Consider the following 17,291-nt stretch of genomic DNA (forward strand, 5'->3'; position numbering starts at 1 on the left):
AGCAGACGTCAATCACCAAGCACTTGACTTATATTCTCCCTGCGAGAGCTGTTGCAAGCTCTATTCCAGACCCATGGACGCTTGATCAACCACGCACAACCCACCCATAATCCCCTGTCGCACTCGGTCTATGTCTCCCCCGAACGCAACTCCGCAACCCGATGCAGCCCACGACAGCCACGCCGAAAGGGAGCTAGATAAGGCGGACGACCAGCACGATGTAGCCACGAGCAACCAGAGGGCGCCTTCCGTAGGGCAGCCTACAGAGTCTGAAGCACCGACGGATGACGCGAACACGGCGACGGACGCGGGGCAGCCTAGCCATGTCGAGGCCCAAGACGAGGGGCATGCTGGCAAGGAAGAGCCGACAGATGGGGTAGAGAAGGCACCTGAAACATCAGAGGAGACGAAGGCTGCCCCAACAGGTCTCGAGGAACCCCAAGAGAAGGACACAGAAGCTGCGCAGGCACCTTCTACCGCGCCGATAGACGAGCTCACCACCAAGACAGAGAGCACAACGCTGGACCGAGCATCAACACCACCGCCGGAGCTCAGCGAGAAATCAGCAGGGAAAGCGCCCGTACAATCGCCGTCGCCTCCACCCCCTCCACCCAAAGACGACAAATACCTCACGACCAGCAACGTGCCCAGCCGAACCACATCCCCAATGTCGCAGGAACGATCGAGTGGGAGAAACTCGGAAGATGCTGCGGCCGACGACTATGGGACGAACCATGACGGCACAAGCGACGCGGTAGACAACTCGCAGGAGGAGATACAGAGCATCATGGATCAGTTCCAAGGGGACGGTGGGCCTGGCGAGAATGAGATCATGTCGCCCAGATTGGAAATCGCGAACCCCATGTTGGAGTCGCCGTCGACGCCATACCCCCCGCGACGATCAAGTCTCGTGCCGCTCGACAAGCCCTTGCCTATTCCAGCTGACGACTCAGCTTCGACCGCCCCGCTCCAATCACCACCTCCTCGCACATCCTCCCTACATCGCGTAGGGACCGGCACATCCTTCGCCGAACCGTCATCGCCCAGCGCACATGCCTCGAAGTACAAGCCAGCGCAGCCAGCACCCGAGCCCGAACCAGACCTACCCTTCGACTTCCACCGCTTTCTCGAACAACTACGCCATCGCACAGCAGACCCCGTTGCCAAGTTTCTGCGCTCTTTCCTGCTCGAGTTTGGAAAGAAGCAATGGATGGTACATGAGCAAGTCAAGATCATCGGTGACTTTCTCGAATTCATCAGCAAGAAGATGGCACAGTGTGAAGTTTGGCGGACCGTATCAGACGCCGAGTTCGACAACGCGAGAGAAGGCATGGAGAAGCTAGTCATGAACCGGTTATACACACAGACATTTTCTCCTGCGATCCCGCCTCCAGAGCCAGCATCACCACGCAAGGGTCGACGGAGACAGGAACCGCCTGGACCGGGCCGTAGGGGCCAGCATCAGGAGGATGTAGAGCGGGATGAGGTCTTAGCGCAGAAGGTGCGCATATACAAATGGGTCAGCGAAGAGCATCTGGACATTAAACCGGTAGGCGACAAGGGCCGCAAGTTTTTGCATCTCGCCCAGCAGGAGTTATTGAAGATCAAAAGCTACCGTGCGCCTAGGGACAAGATCATCTGCATCTTGAACTGCTGCAAGGTCATTTTTGGGTTTCTGAGGACGTCAAACTCTGATCAATCAGCCGATGCTTTCGTACCACTACTCATTTACACAGTGCTACAAGCGAACCCCGATCATCTCGTCTCCAATGTACAATATATTTTACGGTTCAGGAATCAGGACAAACTCGGTGGGGAAGCTGGCTACTACATATCATCGTTGATGGGCGCCATCCAGTTCATCGAGGGTCTCGACAAGACGTCATTGACAGTGACAGACGAGGACTTTGAGAAAAATGTCGAAGCAGCCGTGTCGGCCATCGCTGAGCGTCACGCAGCTGAAGAGGCCGAATCTTCATCATCATCCGCATTATTGCATCCTACTGCGCCTGGTCACAAGCGTATGCCATCACCCCACTATCATCATATAGCGGAAAAGACGACACCACTGCGACCAGAGCTTACACAAAGAAACTCCATGGAAGCAGAGACCGCAGGGCCGAGACGGTCAACAAGTCTGAAGGATCGCAAGTCCGAAGCGGAGCAGCCAGAGGAAGAGAACGCAGCTGTCGCAGGCCTACTGCGAACAATACAACGGCCGCTCAGCACCATCGGTCGTATCTTCTCCGACAACGATACGAACCATCCGTCTGGACCTGCAGCGGCCCAGAAACCACAACTACCGCCACGTGCGTCAACAGAGTTTCCCGGCAACATGAGCGAGAAGCAACGCCCGTCGCATGACGAAGACCGGCAAAGGCAGAGGTTGACGGCTGAAGACGCCGCAGCGCGACAGGCTTCAGCTGAAGCAGAGGAAGCGAGGCGCATACAACGGCAGGAACACAAAGTCGTAGTCGAGACGCTGACAGGCATGTTTCCCCAGCTGGACCGGGATGTCATCGACGATGTCGTGCGGCAGAAAGAGGGCCGGTAAGTTCTTTTTCGATTCATTCCATGCCTGTTGACAGATACTAATGATTGTCTAGGGTCGGTCTTGCAGTCGACGCATGTTTAGCATTAGCGAATCCTTGATAGACTTATTCATCTTCTTGGTTGAGTTCTTGGAGAAACTTGGCCTTTTCATAGTGAACCAAGAGCTATCTTACGTTACTTCATCTACATCTTTCATCAGTTCATATCGTACTTGTGCTCACCGCAGCAAACGCTCAAACATGCTATCTACTCGTCGTTCGCAGTTCTGTAGTTCGCGTGACCCTTGAGAGCACGCGACTCTCCATTGGGAGACATGACAAACGAAGGAAATATATTTTGGTACGCATTTCTACAGCTGACGCGAGATTGTGTGATATCTTATGCGTAAAAAAGGAGCGTTTACCATGACATGTGCTTGTTCGCGTTTGTATGCTTTGAACTTCTCTGTCCAGTCTTCCTCGTTCTCTAGTGTCTCCTACGCTTTCAGCATCAACTCCACATTCAGGCATTATTTCTACAGGCTGCTTCTCATAAGAAAGCCTGTTCTGTCTTGTCAATTACAGCGGAGTAGATTCAGCACCTTGCCGATAACTATGTCCAGCCACCACCACTCGCTCCTGCCTGATCCGCGCGGGCCACCGATCGAACGCGAACTGCGCGCTCTTTCACTTTCACTTTCACTCCTCCACCATCTGATCTCGAGCTCACCTGATTCAATGACGCAACACCGCCTCGCTTATTTCGCACAGCCGATACTTTGTTCCGCGATAGCAAATTTGGTGTCGCGATCCAGCGATCCTGCCTCCTTCAACACTACCACCCAAAACACCCACCTCTTCTTCATTTCTTGAACTTCTACTACTTCACTCTTCCCTTGATTACTCCTGATACACTCAGTCACTTTGTTTGCGCTTCGCGCACCCCACCGCCATCATGAATTTCTGGGAGCAGATGCTTCTAGTGTTTGGCCTCCTCTACGGCGTGCTATCCAATGTCACTGTCGCCCACGACATCTGTGACATTCTGTTCCGCGGTATCCTACACATCGATTTCTTCGAGCTGCAGCTGCACAAGCATCCTTCCGAAGATAGCATCGCCGAGCTGTAAGTAGTACCCAGGCGTGAACGGTGTGTGACATATATACTGACTCAGGAAACCAAACTTTAGGCGAATGGCTCTACTTTGTGGTGCATTCACCTTCATCTACTTTTTCTTCCTTGCTCCTCGTCACCCCGGCATGAACCGTCGATTCGATCTCACGCTTGGCACCTCTATCGTCCTCAAGGCAATACACTCGCTGGAATCGAAGATGATCTATTGCTTCAATAAGATAGACATAGGTCTAAAGTCGCTCGAGAGCAATGTCACCAAAGAGAAGAAATTCAGTAAACGCCTCTCGAAGAAAGCAGATCTTTCGGACGCCAGGAACTTAGCCTCCAACATGCCGCGAAAGCATCTCCATGTCATCACCCGGAACTCGTTTAGTCGACGCCTACGCAAGGTCGAGAACCGCCTGGATCAAGAACAACTAGAACAGGTCCAGCTCGCGTTCAAGAACAACAAGCTCTCGCCATCGGTTACTGCACTGGATAACGTGATCACATCTCTCTTCACTGACCTCGCCGCACCCTCCACACACATCACACATCACGCCAACAACATCGACAAGCTGAAACATGTTCATTCTTCTGTTAGACGAGCCAGTAGAAAGAAGGACACCCGGATCGGTGCACTTGAGGACGAGAACAACGACATGTTTGAAGAGCTTCGCCACAAGGATGCGGAACTCGACACGGCTTTAACCAACGCAGCTGACTTGACCGATGACTGTCAACGATCGAAGGTGCTACTGCAAAAGGTGACCGCCAACAAGTTGAAAATCGAGGAGTCACTACGCCGATGTAAGATTGAGCTGCGACGGGCTGATGTCAACCACACCACCAGTTCCGGAAGAGTGGCGAGACTCGAGGACCAGATCCAGCTTATGCGTCAGTCCACACAAGAGGCGAACGAGCGAGCCGACGCTATCGAGGAAGAGCTTCAGGATGTCAAAGGTCAGATGAGTGGTCTGGAACGCGAGCGTGCAGACCTTGAGACTGAGCGCCATCAACTTCAGACGAAGTTGAATACAGCCAAAGAGCAGTTGAACGGTGAAGATGGTCTCGAGAAGAAGACTCACGATCTGGACGCTGCCCACGAGCTCGCTCGCCAGCTCAAAGATGAAATCTCGGCTCTCAAAGAGCAACACGCAGATGTCGTCTCCAACAAGGAGAAGGACCTGAGAGAACTCAAACAGCTAAACAGGGACGCTATTTCTCGTAAGAGCAAGGAGATGCAGGAGCATCGTAGGAAGTATCAAGTCGCTCTCTCAACCAAAGAGAAGAAGGATGAAGGCTTGCGCAACGATCTCGCTGCTACAATCAACGCCAAAGATGCGGAGCTCGAAAGATTACGCGCCGAACATGCTGTCGCCATCACCGCTAAAGATAGGCAGCTCGAAGCCAAACACCAGTCTGAAGCTGCGATCATCACTCGCCATGGAATCGAAACGCAAAAGCTTCGTGAAGAGGTCGATTCGGTTAAGCTTCAAAAGGACAACAAAGTCAAAGAGCTTGACGCTCTTGTATCTAGCCATGATGACGCAATGCGTGAGCTTCGTCAACAGCTCGATTTGGTCACTCGGCAAAAGAACGCCAAAGCCCAGGAGCTGGAAGATTCTCGCACCAAGCACATCGCTGACGTGGCCGACAAGGAGAAGGAGTTTGACGACATCGTATCTCGCCATGAAAGCCAAATACAGGAGCTGCGCAAAGAGCTCGATCTGGCTAGGGACCAAAAGGCCGATGAAGCTGAGAAGCTGGAAATTTCACAGGCCGAACTTGCTACCGCGATCAATCTCAAGAACGCAGAGCTGCAGGAAGCACACTACGAACTCGCCATCGCCATCTCTGGCAAGGAATCAGAGATTGGCACACTCAACACCAAACACGTCGCTGCCATCTCTGGCAAGGAATCAGAGATTGGCTCACTTCACACCGAGCACGCCGCTACTATCGCTCGCAAGGATGCAGAGCTCAAGAAAGCCCACGACGACTACGCCATCGCCATCTCTGGCAAGGAATCAGAGATTGGCTCAATCCACACCGAGCACGCCACTGCCATCTCTGGCAAGGAATCAGAGATTGGCTCACTCCACACCCAACACACCGCTGTCATAGCCCGCAAAGATGAGGAGCTTGAAGCACTGCGTAAAGACCTCGACATGGCCAAGCTCAACAAGCAACCATCCTCAACCGATGGTCTGAAAGTCCTTGTCGATTCACAGCAAGAGACAATTCTTTCCATGACAAATGAGTGGAATGCAGTCTACGGCATCATCGAAAACGTCAACATGTGCCTGCCATCCGTCCTGAAGAGGTTGGGCAAGCCTTTGAACGATCGCCTTCCAGAGATAAGGGCCAGAATGCGACGCGACTCTGAATGTAAGCTCAGAATATTCTTTACCAAAATACCCCTACTAATTAATTGATAGTCAGGCCTGCGGAGCACCTGGGTGACCTTGAGACTGCGATGAAGATACGTCGTGGACGGTATGAGCTGGAAGGAACGTTCGATCACCAGTGGGAGTTCTTGAAGAAGTTTGTTCCTGCACTTGTGGAGGCTCATCCCGACGTCAAAGAGCTGGCTAAGGCCATTGATGACACTTTTGACCGGCTTGAGGAGCAGGTGGTCCAACCCACCAAGGCGCCTACAATCGCGCCCGCCCCAGCGAAGGCGACCCCAGAGAAGCCCCCGAAAGATACATGTGCCTGCAAGTATCGTTTCTTGGTGACGGATAGCCAGGATGCCTGCCGCGACCATCTCGACGGGTGCGATGACTTCGCGAAATGGACCCCCGAGAAGAAGAAAAGCCTTCTGGGTAAGCTGGGTTTGACTGGCTACCAGCAGCCGAAGCAGACAAAGCCGAAGGCAGAGTCAATTACGTGCTGGCACTGCGAGCGTGAATTCGACAAAGCACACGGGCAATGGTTCCACGGCTCTCATGTCAAGGTAACATTATCCTAAACAACATCTATTCAGTGCATCGCTAACATACATGCGTTCTAGGTCTGCAAAAGGGGCGCCCCCAGCATGCATGATGTTCCCGGCTCGAGCACACCGGGACCGAAGACTCCCGTCACCACACCTTCCAGACGCACCCCCGTGATCGAGCACGGCTGGCAGAATACCGGGTCAGCGAAGAAGGCAGAGACATCAGACTTTGTTTCTAGTGGCATGGGGAGCAGCAAGTATGCGCGCCGATAGATTTTACAAGGCTCTAGGTCCTTGGCCCGTGGAAGGGGGCAAGGACATTGAGTAGAAAGAAAGAGATGGAGACTATACCAATCAGTGCGACACCACTAAACTGGGTGTCGTCATTGATGGCGAGGTATAGGACGGATACAGTGCGATGGAAGACGATGATTTTGTTGGATTGTTTTGGGTTTGCGATGGCGTTGATGGAGCAGTTAGTGTTTCGATACCCGTAGGATAATCTCAAAGTTTGACAGCACACACCGGTAACAAAGCCTATACAAATCAATAGTTCAGGTACCTGGGATTCCGTGACTTTGGCTACAGCAGTGATGAGGGGATCGGTGTCTTCCTGGACTAGTGCGGTGTTCGATTGGGATCTTCGCGCGCTCTAACTGCAAGATGCTGGTGTGCGAGGCTGGTTGTCAGACCTCTGCACTGCCTTGGGCGGTAAGAGCATATTCCGTTGAGTAGCTCCTCGTCGTTAGGTAATGGATGTCAGGTTGGCCGCATCGAGCACTGGCGGTGAACAAGAACATTGCGCGCAGAGCTTTGCACATGAAGTGGGCTCATTGAAACATACTGAGTAGTCGTCTTCTTGTCGACAAGTACCGAACCGGCAAGTGCGGCTCCAGCCTGTCAGGCAAGCTGGCGTTGGCGTTGCCAGGCCGAGTCACGACAGCGAAGAGCCACTGTGACTATGACTCCACTTCGACTGTCTGGACGCATGGAATAGGCTTCTTCGCTGTGGAGACGCCGCTGGGAATCGACTCGAAACGAGAATAGGGGACACCCACGACGCAGGTCCGCGGCTTCGTGCGAAGGTAAGTTCCGCGTTCGATAGACCGGCCAGTCCATCTCGTCACGTTGTCACAAATCTCGTCATCAGCACCAGTCTTTTCAAGGACGAAATCGAATCCTAGCAGCTGGAATGCGATTGGCGAAACATCCAAGCATCGCCACATCTGGGTATGATGGCAGATCTCCAGGGATCCAGAACCGTAGCATAAACTTATTTGTTTGTTTGCAACGGACGACAGGGTCTCCGAACCCCAAAAGGGATGTGCCAGAAACGACGATGCGAATGTTGCCGGGTAGTTAGTAAGGAAGAGGCTCATGCGCAATTAAAGCTTGAGTAGTCGGGCAGTCCTAGGCCAAAGTCGTCGGTCGGCAAGCTCAGGTACCACTTCAAACTCTATGACGCACAGGCCGGATCGATTTAGCCGGCTGCCGCGGTGTACCTGGACAGAGGTAAGCATTGTGTAGCTATTTTCGATGCGACATCTCTTCGTTATCGCAGCTGCTGATGAGAATCTCTGTTGGGAGAGGCGGAGGATGACGGATGTCAGTCGCGATGGTGCTGGTGGTGGCTGAAACAAGCCTAGCGGCACTCCTGGAACGGCGGATTCCACCACCTAACTGCAGCCAAGATAGCCGACCTCACGAACTCCTGCTTGCGCTACCACCCACATCGGTGTGCGACTCGACGACATCACGAATAAAGGATGCGCTAATGCTACTATTTTCCCCTCGAACGACCCGAGCTCAACCCACTTTAGTTTCAAGGCCGCAAGGCTGCACATTCGCACGGTGCGGAGAAGACAGGCTAACCTTCCCTCCCTGCGCACATCGGGGCATCTCCCGCAACTCTAACCTGCTTTACCCTCTCTCTACCCTGCGCAGCTCAGGCATCTCCCGTCTACCTGCCGTCGATCCCGCAGCAGATAGCGTGAAACCGACAATCTAGACAACCCTTCATCACTCTTTCAATAGAGTCACTATGTTTCGAAACGAAGCTACTGTGAGGCTCGCCACCATCATGCTCAGGGGCCACTCTGGTCACTGACTACGGCTGTCTACTACCTACGAGAGGTCTACCATGCGACTCAGAACCCTCGAGTATAAGACCTCATGTTCCCAGCGCCAAAAGTAAAAAGGCATCAGCTTTGATCTCATCTACTTCACACTTTCGCTTTCAGCAACCAACAACACTTTCGTTACTACTCTATACTCGACTTTATTAGTCCTTACTATCGTTTGTGCAGAGCACTTCACTTCTATCACATTTTTACTCGATCTCATATCGTCAATCGTCCAATACTCGACTTTTCGTCAAACATATCAATCAATCTACAACAGCAAACATGAAGTTCCAAATCGCTCAGGTTCTTGCCATCGCTAGCATCGCTACTGCTCTCCCTACCAACTACGGCTCCGGCTCTGGCACCACCCCAGCTGCTCCCATCACCACTGGAACTTCTCCCAGCTACGGATCTGGCTCCAGCTCAGGCCCCAGCTACGACTCTGGTGCTTCCGATGAGACTCCCAGCAGCGGCAGCGGTGGCAAGCCCAGCTACGGCGGCGGCATCGGTGCCGGTCTCCCTGGACTCGGTGGCTCTTCTGGAGGCAAGGGCGGCCTCGGTGGCATGATCGGTGGCTTCATGCCCGGCGGCGGCAAGCTCCCTGGCCTCGGTGGCTCTGCTGGTGGCAAGCTCCCTGGCATCGGTGGTGGCCTTGCCATCCCCGGCATTGGCGGCGCTGCTGGTGCTGGAGGTGCTGCTGGTGGCAAGGGCGGACTCGGCGGCTTCGGTGGCCTCATGGGCGGACTTGGCGGCGCTGGCAAGGGCGGACTCGGTGGCCTCGGCGGCCTCATGGGCGGAATCGGCGGTGGTGCTCACGGAGGTGCCAACGGCGGCGCTCACGGAGGTGCTGGTGCCGGTGTAGGAGGAGGAGCTGGTGCTGGTGTCGGTGGCTCCGTTGGCGGCGGTGCTCACGGCGGTGCTGGTGCTGGCGTTGGAGGAGGAGCTGGTGCCGGCGTCGGTGGCTCAGTCGGTGGTGGAGCAAACGGCTCTGTCGGCGGTGGTGCCAACGGCGGTGTTGGTGCTGGAGTCGGCGGTGGTGCATCTGGATCCGTCGGTGGTGGTGCCGGTGTAGGCGGCTCCGTTGGAGGTGGTGCCAACGGCGGCGCTGGTGCTGGTGTCGGTGGCTCTGTTGGAGGTGGTGCTTCCGGCTCTGTCGGAGGTGGCGCTAACGGAGGTGCTGGTGCTGGTGTCGGTGGCTCAGTCGGTGGTGGTGCTGGTGTTGGCGGTTCCGTCGGCGGTGGTGCCAACGGCGGTGTTGGTGCTGGTATCGGTGGCGGTGCTCACGGTGGTGCCGGTGTTGGTGCTGGCGTCGGCGGCGGTGCTCACGGTGGTGCTGGTGCCGGTGTTGGCGGCTCTGTTGGAGGCGGTGTCCACGGCGGTGCTGGTGTCGGTGCCGGTGCTGGTGGTAACGCTGGTGCCGGTGTTGGCGGCTCTGTTGGTGGCGGGGCTTCCGGCTCTGTTGGCGGTGGTGCCGGTGCCGGTGCTGGTGGCTCTGGATCAGTTGGAGGTGGTGCTTCCGGCGGTGCCTCTGGCTCTGTTGGAGGTGGTGCTTCCGGCTCTGGATCTGGCTCCGGCTCTGGCTCCCACTACTAAGCGGTTGTAGCTGAAGCATCTCGCATGCTTCTTGTACATTAGACTCTGGATTGGACGAACGTTAGGATTCGAGATATGACTTTTAATTCATCACTTTACTTAAAACCTTTACTTCTTTGTACTTCCATTTTGATTCTTTATAATTTCCTCGACAATGATGCATCACTTCTATGGGTGGCTCTCATAACAAGCAAACTGGCGGTAAAATGCCGTGGCTGCGGTTATACAAAGGACTCACAAACAACATAGTGCTTCCCATCGTTGCAACTGAGTCGGGTTTTACTCCAACATACCCAGCACAGCCTCCCAAGGCCTCAACTCCAGCTTCCCACTCTTCGCCTTCTCATCCAACTGCCTCTCGTCATAGTTGCCCGCAACCCACTTCTTCACTTTCAGATCACCCATCTTCTCCCACACCATCTGCTCTCCACTAAAGTTCAGCACAGTAATAAACGCATTCTTCTCACTCCACCGCCGATACGCAACGACCTTCTGATCTTCCATATCGAGCATTTCGAAATCACCATACACGAAGACGTCTTTGTTCTCCTTGCGACACTCGAGACCGCGCTTCCAGAATGCGCGCACGGAGAGCATACCGGGCGAAGGTTCGGGGTTTGCGAGTTGAGCTGCGGCGTTGATGCTGGGATAGTCGTCGTTGACGCGCATCCAGGGTTTTCCGCTGGTGAACCCGGCTTGCGTGGATGAGTCCCATTGCATGGGTGTTCTGGCGCTGTCGCGAGCTTTGCGTTGCTGTATGATTAAGAATAAGTAGTCAGCTTATGTCTTATTTCCTATCATACACGCTGGGCTTACCATGATCTTAGCTGCTAAGGCCTGCTTTTCAGCATTGCCGGGGTAGAGATCGCGGTATTTCTTGAAGAAGTTTATGCTTTCAATGTCCTTGTACTCCTCGGGTTTCCACTCTTTGGGCACGTTGCGCATGCCAATCTCTTCACCTTGGTATACGTATAACGTTCCGGCGAGGGTAGTCTGCATCAAGCACAGCAGTTTCGCGCCGTACTCGCGCCACTGGTCGCTGTCATCGGTAAACCTGCTTACACTCCGGGGCTGGTCATGGTTTTCCACGTAGAGCGAGTTCCAGCCGTCGCGCTCGAGCATAAGGCGCTGCAGCCTGTTTACGATCTTCTTCAGATCCCGCGCATCCCATGGCTGTAGGGTGTACTTGAAATCTCCCGGTACATTGTCGATGTCAACCAAGTCGAAGACGAAGATCATGTTCAGCTCTTCGTTTTCGGCACCGACGACTTTGATGACTTCGTCGTCATCGCGAACGAATGGCATTTCTCCAACGGTGAGCGTATCGTATTTTGAAAGCACGTCGCGCCGAAGTTCCTTCAACCACTCGTGTAGTCTTGGGCCGTTGGCGTAGTACTTGTCACCAGGCTGGTACTTGTTGTCTTTGACCGAGATGGCCGCATCCGGGAACGTCTGAACCTTCGATATCATGTTGATGACATCCATGCGGAATCCAGAGACACCCCTGTCGAGCCAAAAGCGCAGAATATCATGTACGGCTGCGCGCACATCGGGGTTTTCCCAATTGAGATCCGGCTGTTCAGGCGTAAAGAGCGATAGGTAGTACTCCTGGGTCTTCTCATCCCAAGTCCACGCGGAGTTTGCCTCTCCCAGAATCTGCGCCCAGTTGTTCGGAGGTACGCGATTTCCTTCAGCATCGTACTTTGCGGGCTTCCAAATATACCAGTCACGTTTCGAAGACTCCTTTGATGAACGTGAGTCCAGAAACCATGCATGCTCTTCCGATGTATGGTTGACGACAAGGTCCATGACGAGTTTCATGTCGCGCTTTTTTACTTCTTTAATGAGGTTGTCAACATCGGCTAAGGTGCCATAGCTGGGATCGATGTCCTCGTAGTCTGCAATGTCGTACCCCATGTCCGCTACAAAAAGTCAGCATCTGGTTCACATACATCCTGCGCACGTAGAAGTTACCTTGTGGGCTCTTGTAAATCGGCGAAAGCCATATCACGTCGACACCAAGGTCTTTCAGGTAGTCAAGCTTTTGGGTGATGCCAGGGACGTCACCCCAGCCATCACCATTGCTGTCTAGAAACGAAGCAGGGTAGATCTGGTATCGGTGTCAATGTCTGCATCGACATGATGGTGGGTCGTTCATACCTGGTATACCACCGCTTCTTTCCACCAGCGGTGCTTGTCGGTTCCAACATACAGGTCTTTCTTTTGCGCCATTGTAGATGTCTACGTGATGAATGGAGGCGTTGTGTCGTGAAGTTTCGTTGTTTTTAGCATTGCGAGATGCGGTACATAGTGGTTCACGTCATAGCCGTATGTGGGTCGAGCCAGTCGCGATGGCCAACAGATGTAGTGCATCTCAACGCGTGGGTATCCACGTGGGGCGCGTCAACCCTCCCGATGTCGCGGGGTAGCCGTTGTGCCGACACCCAGCCACTCAGACGGCGAGACCAACCTCCCCATGGTATTCTCCATTTCGATGCATCTCCAGATGTGCTTTCAGTAGCAACGTGCATCTCAGCCTAGTGTTATTCGCGCAATATGGTAGATACTGTGAAGATCGCGTTGGCTGGCGTAGCTCACGCGCCAAAATACGTCACCAAGCGGCTGCACGGCTAGGCACGCGACCTCCTACCCTCCACAGAAACCGGATGAATGCTACCGTGCAACACGTACCTACAACATCACTCCATGTTACCCTCGTGTTCTTAAAGCTTCAAGGACCCCACCGAATCCGGTCCGATAACACCAGCGACCAGCTAACACTGAAACCACGAGAGCTTCAGGAGCTATGACGTACGACAACGATGCGGAGGAAAGAGGCACGTCCGGCTCGCGCACCCCACTCCTAGGGAGATCAGCGCATCAGAGGATAGGACAGGAAAATGAAGGTCCTAGATGGACCTTCACGAGTGTGCTGCAGTTCTTTGGTGGTGGCATCTATGCTCCGGACTCCACGACCTACGACCCCCTGGAGATATTGCTCAATACCGAAGACGCAGACGAAAAAGACGAACTTACCACACTATGGAGAGACAACAAACTCAGTGAGCTCAACTTTGTCGGCGTTGTGGTGAGTCTCCGAACATCTTTTTTCGTGGTTAATACACTCGGCGCCGTTCCTTCCACATGGCGCATGCTTCACGCCGAATCGTGACATCCATGGATGGCTAGGACGGGCACCATCCATTGCACTGGCCTTCCTCGATCAATGACAACGCTCCCGATAGCATCGGACATGCTAATACATGACAGGCCGCCCTCTTAGCTGGCGTCCTCACGTCCACTGGAAGCTGGCCAAACATCTTACCAAATGGGAAAGAATCGCCATGGTCTGTGCGCACATCGTGGTACTGCGGTATCATATTGTCGCTTTTCAGCATCCTCACAGCTGCTGATCAGACCGTCCGACTGCACCGCCTTTCATCACATCGCGATGGATTGGCCAATATTCGAAAACTGATCGCCAAGACGAATGGCGAGAAGAGCCACTCCTCCAAGACTGGACGTCGGACACCTAGCTTGCTACAAATCGTCACATGGCAAATGCCAGTGATGTTTTTGACTTCCGCTACTGTCTGCATGGTCGTTGGAATGTTCCTGCATGTCTGGTCGGCGACCACACATCTGCACCATCCAACACTGTGGGACGATAATACCAAGGTACGTTCGTATGATATCCGTTCTACATAATGTTCTGACTCGTCCAAAAGGTTGCCGTCACGTTCAGTACTGTCGCTATCCTAGCAATGACGCTGTTCTTCGTCGGTCAGATTTCGCTTTACTCTCCAATTCGACAATGATGTCATACCCACGAACAAATGTTGAACATATCTGGAATTTTGGGGGAGCCCATACTCGGCTCAGGCCTTCGGAGGCCTTCCTTCATATCACTACAAAGCCAATTCTCGGCGATTTGGTTCCAATTCCACAAGTGTTTCTTCATTACCCGACTAGTAGCAATTCCTATTCTGATTGTCGAGCTTGCGCTGGCCTCCGCAGTGTCGTTTGCTCAGTGCGCCTGACCTAACCTCGCAATCAATTCAAGGGTATAAAGCGACGGAAAGCGCCTTCTTCAAGACTTTTCTAGCCAGTAATTCTGCACTTCGTCAGGCAAACGCAGTATACAACGCTGATGTCCACCTGTTTCACTACTCGAGCAAATTGGCCTTCGTCATTGCGGGGTTTCCCTTTCTACAGATAGGGCTTGGCTCGCCAACTCCCACGCGACCAATACAAATTTCCACATTAGCTCACCGCATTCTGTTCTATACGTTGCTGACAGACTTAACTACGACCTTTATACCAGAAATTCTTCCCCCACACCAGCAAATTCCTATATACAATCCGCTCAAGCAACATCTCATGGCGACGGTATCAACAGCGGGCTCGTACGAGCAGTACAAGCTTGACACCAAGCGCTTCATCTTCTGGCTCATTGACACTGCGAAGAAGCGGGACTACGACATCGCTGATCCAGCCGAAACCCAGCAACCCTCGAGACGGCTGAAAGGACAAGCGAGGAAGCAAGCAAAGCAAGTGACCAACCAAGCGACCGGGTCGAAGACCAATTACGTTATCTCGACGGAAAAGATCCTCGACTTGGCGAAACATATCGCAGACCATGAGGAGACCTCGACAATGCCCAAGTTTGTTTGGTACTCCTACAAGCGGGCTGTGAGAACGCGCCAGGCCTACGCCGACCGCTATGCCCAGGAAGAACTGTGGGAGACGGCTTCGGACGATGGCCACATCTACTTTCTGTGGCTGTTGAAACACTGCCACACGATCCTAAAGAAGAAGATCGCAGTGCAGGCGGTCAGCCGACCGGAGACTGCAGCACCTGCGCAACTTCGATTTAACATCGCGACTGAACCGACATCAGCGTCATCTCTCCTTCCAGTACCTGGATCCGCACCGCAGGCTTTTGGTGATAGTCAGGAGACTGTACCGGAAGAAATCACAGCTGCTGAGGCCGAACGAGAAGCAAAGGGTCACAAGCTGGATGAGCTGGCTCGGAAATTTGAGCTTGACATGAAGATGAAACAAGACGCGGAGGCTGAACTCGAAACGGAGAGGAAAGCCAAAGAAGAGATCGCTTTGAGGAAGTCTTGTCTAGCGGACGATATGCGCATCATCGTCGAGCAGCTGGAGTCCGACTGGAACGACACTCACAAGGTCGATGGCGATGAAGATTACTTGGATGAGACCCGAGCTACTCTCATGACGGAAGCTGCGTTCCATCTCATACGCCACAAGGAAGAGACCTTGGTAAAAGAAGCTCATGAGAAAGGGCTGCCGCCATTCGATCCCGCTCTCGATGACGACGACTTCTTCGGCAAGAGCTCGAAAGCGCTCAGAAAGATTGAGGCGGAGCGACGTTCACAACCAGGAGAATATTTGTTCTTGGCACCGCGGTCGATCATCCAAGATGATGTTGCGAACCGACACACGAACGAGGACTACGACTTCCTAGTACACTACTTGTTCGAAGCAGCACTAGAACCAGTAAGTCTTCCTTGGTCCACCAAAATTCTGACCCATATTCTCACTGATTACTTACCATTGTATAGCAAGCCAGAAGGTCGCATGAGGAACAGTACCAGATGCCACTACTAGCAGGATCATTAGACGCTCTTTCCCGAGCATACGGTTCGCTAGGCTCTTTTGGCTTCATCTCAATGGTTTTCATATTCGCCGCCGAGTTGTTGATCAGAATCCGAACGAAAGACCAAAACCGTTCGCTGAGGGATTACATTCCAATGTCACGACGGGCGAGGGATGAAGAAGCCCAGTTCGCATCTTGGCATGAACGGGGAATCCGCTTCCCACATCTACTTCAGCAAGTCACAGACTCAGGGTATACACATCGAGGTCTGATCTTAGACCGGCCATTCTCTCATGCCCGGTACGCTAAGATGTGGAAGTTGGCGCCTGAGCATCTATTCTACGGTTTGCAGGACGACTACCCGTGGCCGGTGGGTCTCGAAGTGAGCAACGTCATCGAAAAACATGGCGACAAGTCTGCGCGCCAAGTGGCCGCCGCTCGGTACATTCTTCCACCACGGGACGGCGAATTCTTGCGTAACACCATTCCGACTCTGAGAGCGAAGCTCTCCCTAGTCCATCTCTTGCTGCGCGAGGAAATGGGACTCGGCTTTGCCAATCTCAGCCCGCAAATCTTCGCCATAGCCCATTTGTACAACTGCTTCCAAAAGCGAGGCTGGATCAACGGGCTCTGGCCGGAGCTTGAGCTCATCATGGACCGGCATTCGAAGAAGATCTTCTCCACCGCAATCCCCACGAAGTCTGATGAGTTTTACTCGCGCCTGCTGCTTGTAGCCGGGTACTCGACCACGTTCATCAAGAAAACTCGGAATACGGACAAGGATGTTTACAGTCGCCGCGATTTTGGGAAAGGCACCCACAAGACCTGCGAGTTAGAACCGCTTCCGATGACGAAGATTCTCCGCGACTATGTCCACCAGAGGGAAACGGGAGTGCGCACCTGGTATCGCATGGATGAGGAGATGGCCAAGCACAGTAAAGTCTCTTCGCGGACGCAGGGTTCGGGCGACCTGAACATCTTGTCATTCATCAAAGAGCTTCGCAACTCGGAAGAGCTTCCTCAAGTTCTGGACCGCCTGGAATTTGACTACATCAGTCTGACACTGCAATGCAACGAGCTTTGCGAGAAGATCGATGCGGAACAAGCCAAATTCAGTGCTACTGGACAGAAAATACACAAAGAGGCGGACTGGAAGTCGCCTACCAGCGACGGGTTCATGGTTGTGGCAACGCTCCTTGGAGATCTCGACCGCGTTGTGATGAAGAAGAAGCGCAATCCCAAGGGAAACATGAACATGGCAGATACGACCAATGTTGTTGACGCAGCTGTTCGAGTGATGCAAGGCTTTCTGGATGAGCTGAAGAAGTAGGAGAAGAGGCGGACGGTCTGATTAGGCAGTTGACTTG

At 53.4% G+C, this 17,291-nt stretch overlaps 5 protein-coding genes across 5 annotated transcripts; 4 read left to right on the forward strand and 1 right to left on the reverse strand.

Moving 5' to 3' along the window:
- Positions 1-130: 130 nt before the first annotated feature.
- Positions 131-2,554, forward strand: J4E87_004502 (uncharacterized protein; the record flags this gene model as incomplete). Its single annotated transcript, XM_049376123.1, has 1 exon — positions 131-2,554. One exon carries the CDS (start codon positions 131-133, stop codon positions 2,552-2,554), a length of 2,424 nt encoding a protein of 807 aa, XP_049234332.1.
- Positions 2,555-3,486: 932 nt separating this feature from the next.
- On the forward strand, positions 3,487-6,858 carry J4E87_004503 (uncharacterized protein; the record flags this gene model as incomplete). Its single annotated transcript, XM_049376124.1, has 4 exons — positions 3,487-3,656; positions 3,706-6,035; positions 6,086-6,603; positions 6,661-6,858. 4 exons carry the CDS (start codon positions 3,487-3,489, stop codon positions 6,856-6,858), a joined length of 3,216 nt encoding a protein of 1,071 aa, XP_049234333.1.
- A 2,132-nt stretch (positions 6,859-8,990) lies between these two features.
- On the forward strand, positions 8,991-10,301 carry J4E87_004504 (uncharacterized protein; the record flags this gene model as incomplete). The annotated part of the gene is made up of 2 exons (XM_049376125.1): positions 8,991-8,995; positions 9,029-10,301. 2 exons carry the CDS (start codon positions 8,991-8,993, stop codon positions 10,299-10,301), a joined length of 1,278 nt encoding a protein of 425 aa, XP_049234334.1.
- A 279-nt stretch (positions 10,302-10,580) lies between these two features.
- On the reverse strand, positions 10,581-12,533 carry J4E87_004505 (uncharacterized protein; the record flags this gene model as incomplete). The annotated part of the gene is made up of 4 exons (XM_049376126.1): positions 10,581-11,054; positions 11,118-12,223; positions 12,276-12,411; positions 12,462-12,533. 4 exons carry the CDS (start codon positions 12,531-12,533, stop codon positions 10,581-10,583), a joined length of 1,788 nt encoding a protein of 595 aa, XP_049234335.1.
- Positions 12,534-13,107: 574 nt separating this feature from the next.
- Positions 13,108-17,254, forward strand: J4E87_004506 (uncharacterized protein; the record flags this gene model as incomplete). The annotated part of the gene is made up of 5 exons (XM_049376127.1): positions 13,108-13,389; positions 13,572-13,979; positions 14,030-14,084; positions 14,626-15,824; positions 15,890-17,254. 5 exons carry the CDS (start codon positions 13,108-13,110, stop codon positions 17,252-17,254), a joined length of 3,309 nt encoding a protein of 1,102 aa, XP_049234336.1.
- Positions 17,255-17,291: the final 37 nt, after the last annotated feature.

The sequence above is a fragment of the Alternaria ethzedia genome (assembly GCF_023757985.1).
Source record: "Alternaria ethzedia strain BMP 0044 chromosome Unknown scaffold_8, whole genome shotgun sequence".
NCBI classification, from domain to species: Eukaryota; Fungi; Ascomycota; class Dothideomycetes; order Pleosporales; family Pleosporaceae; genus Alternaria; species Alternaria ethzedia.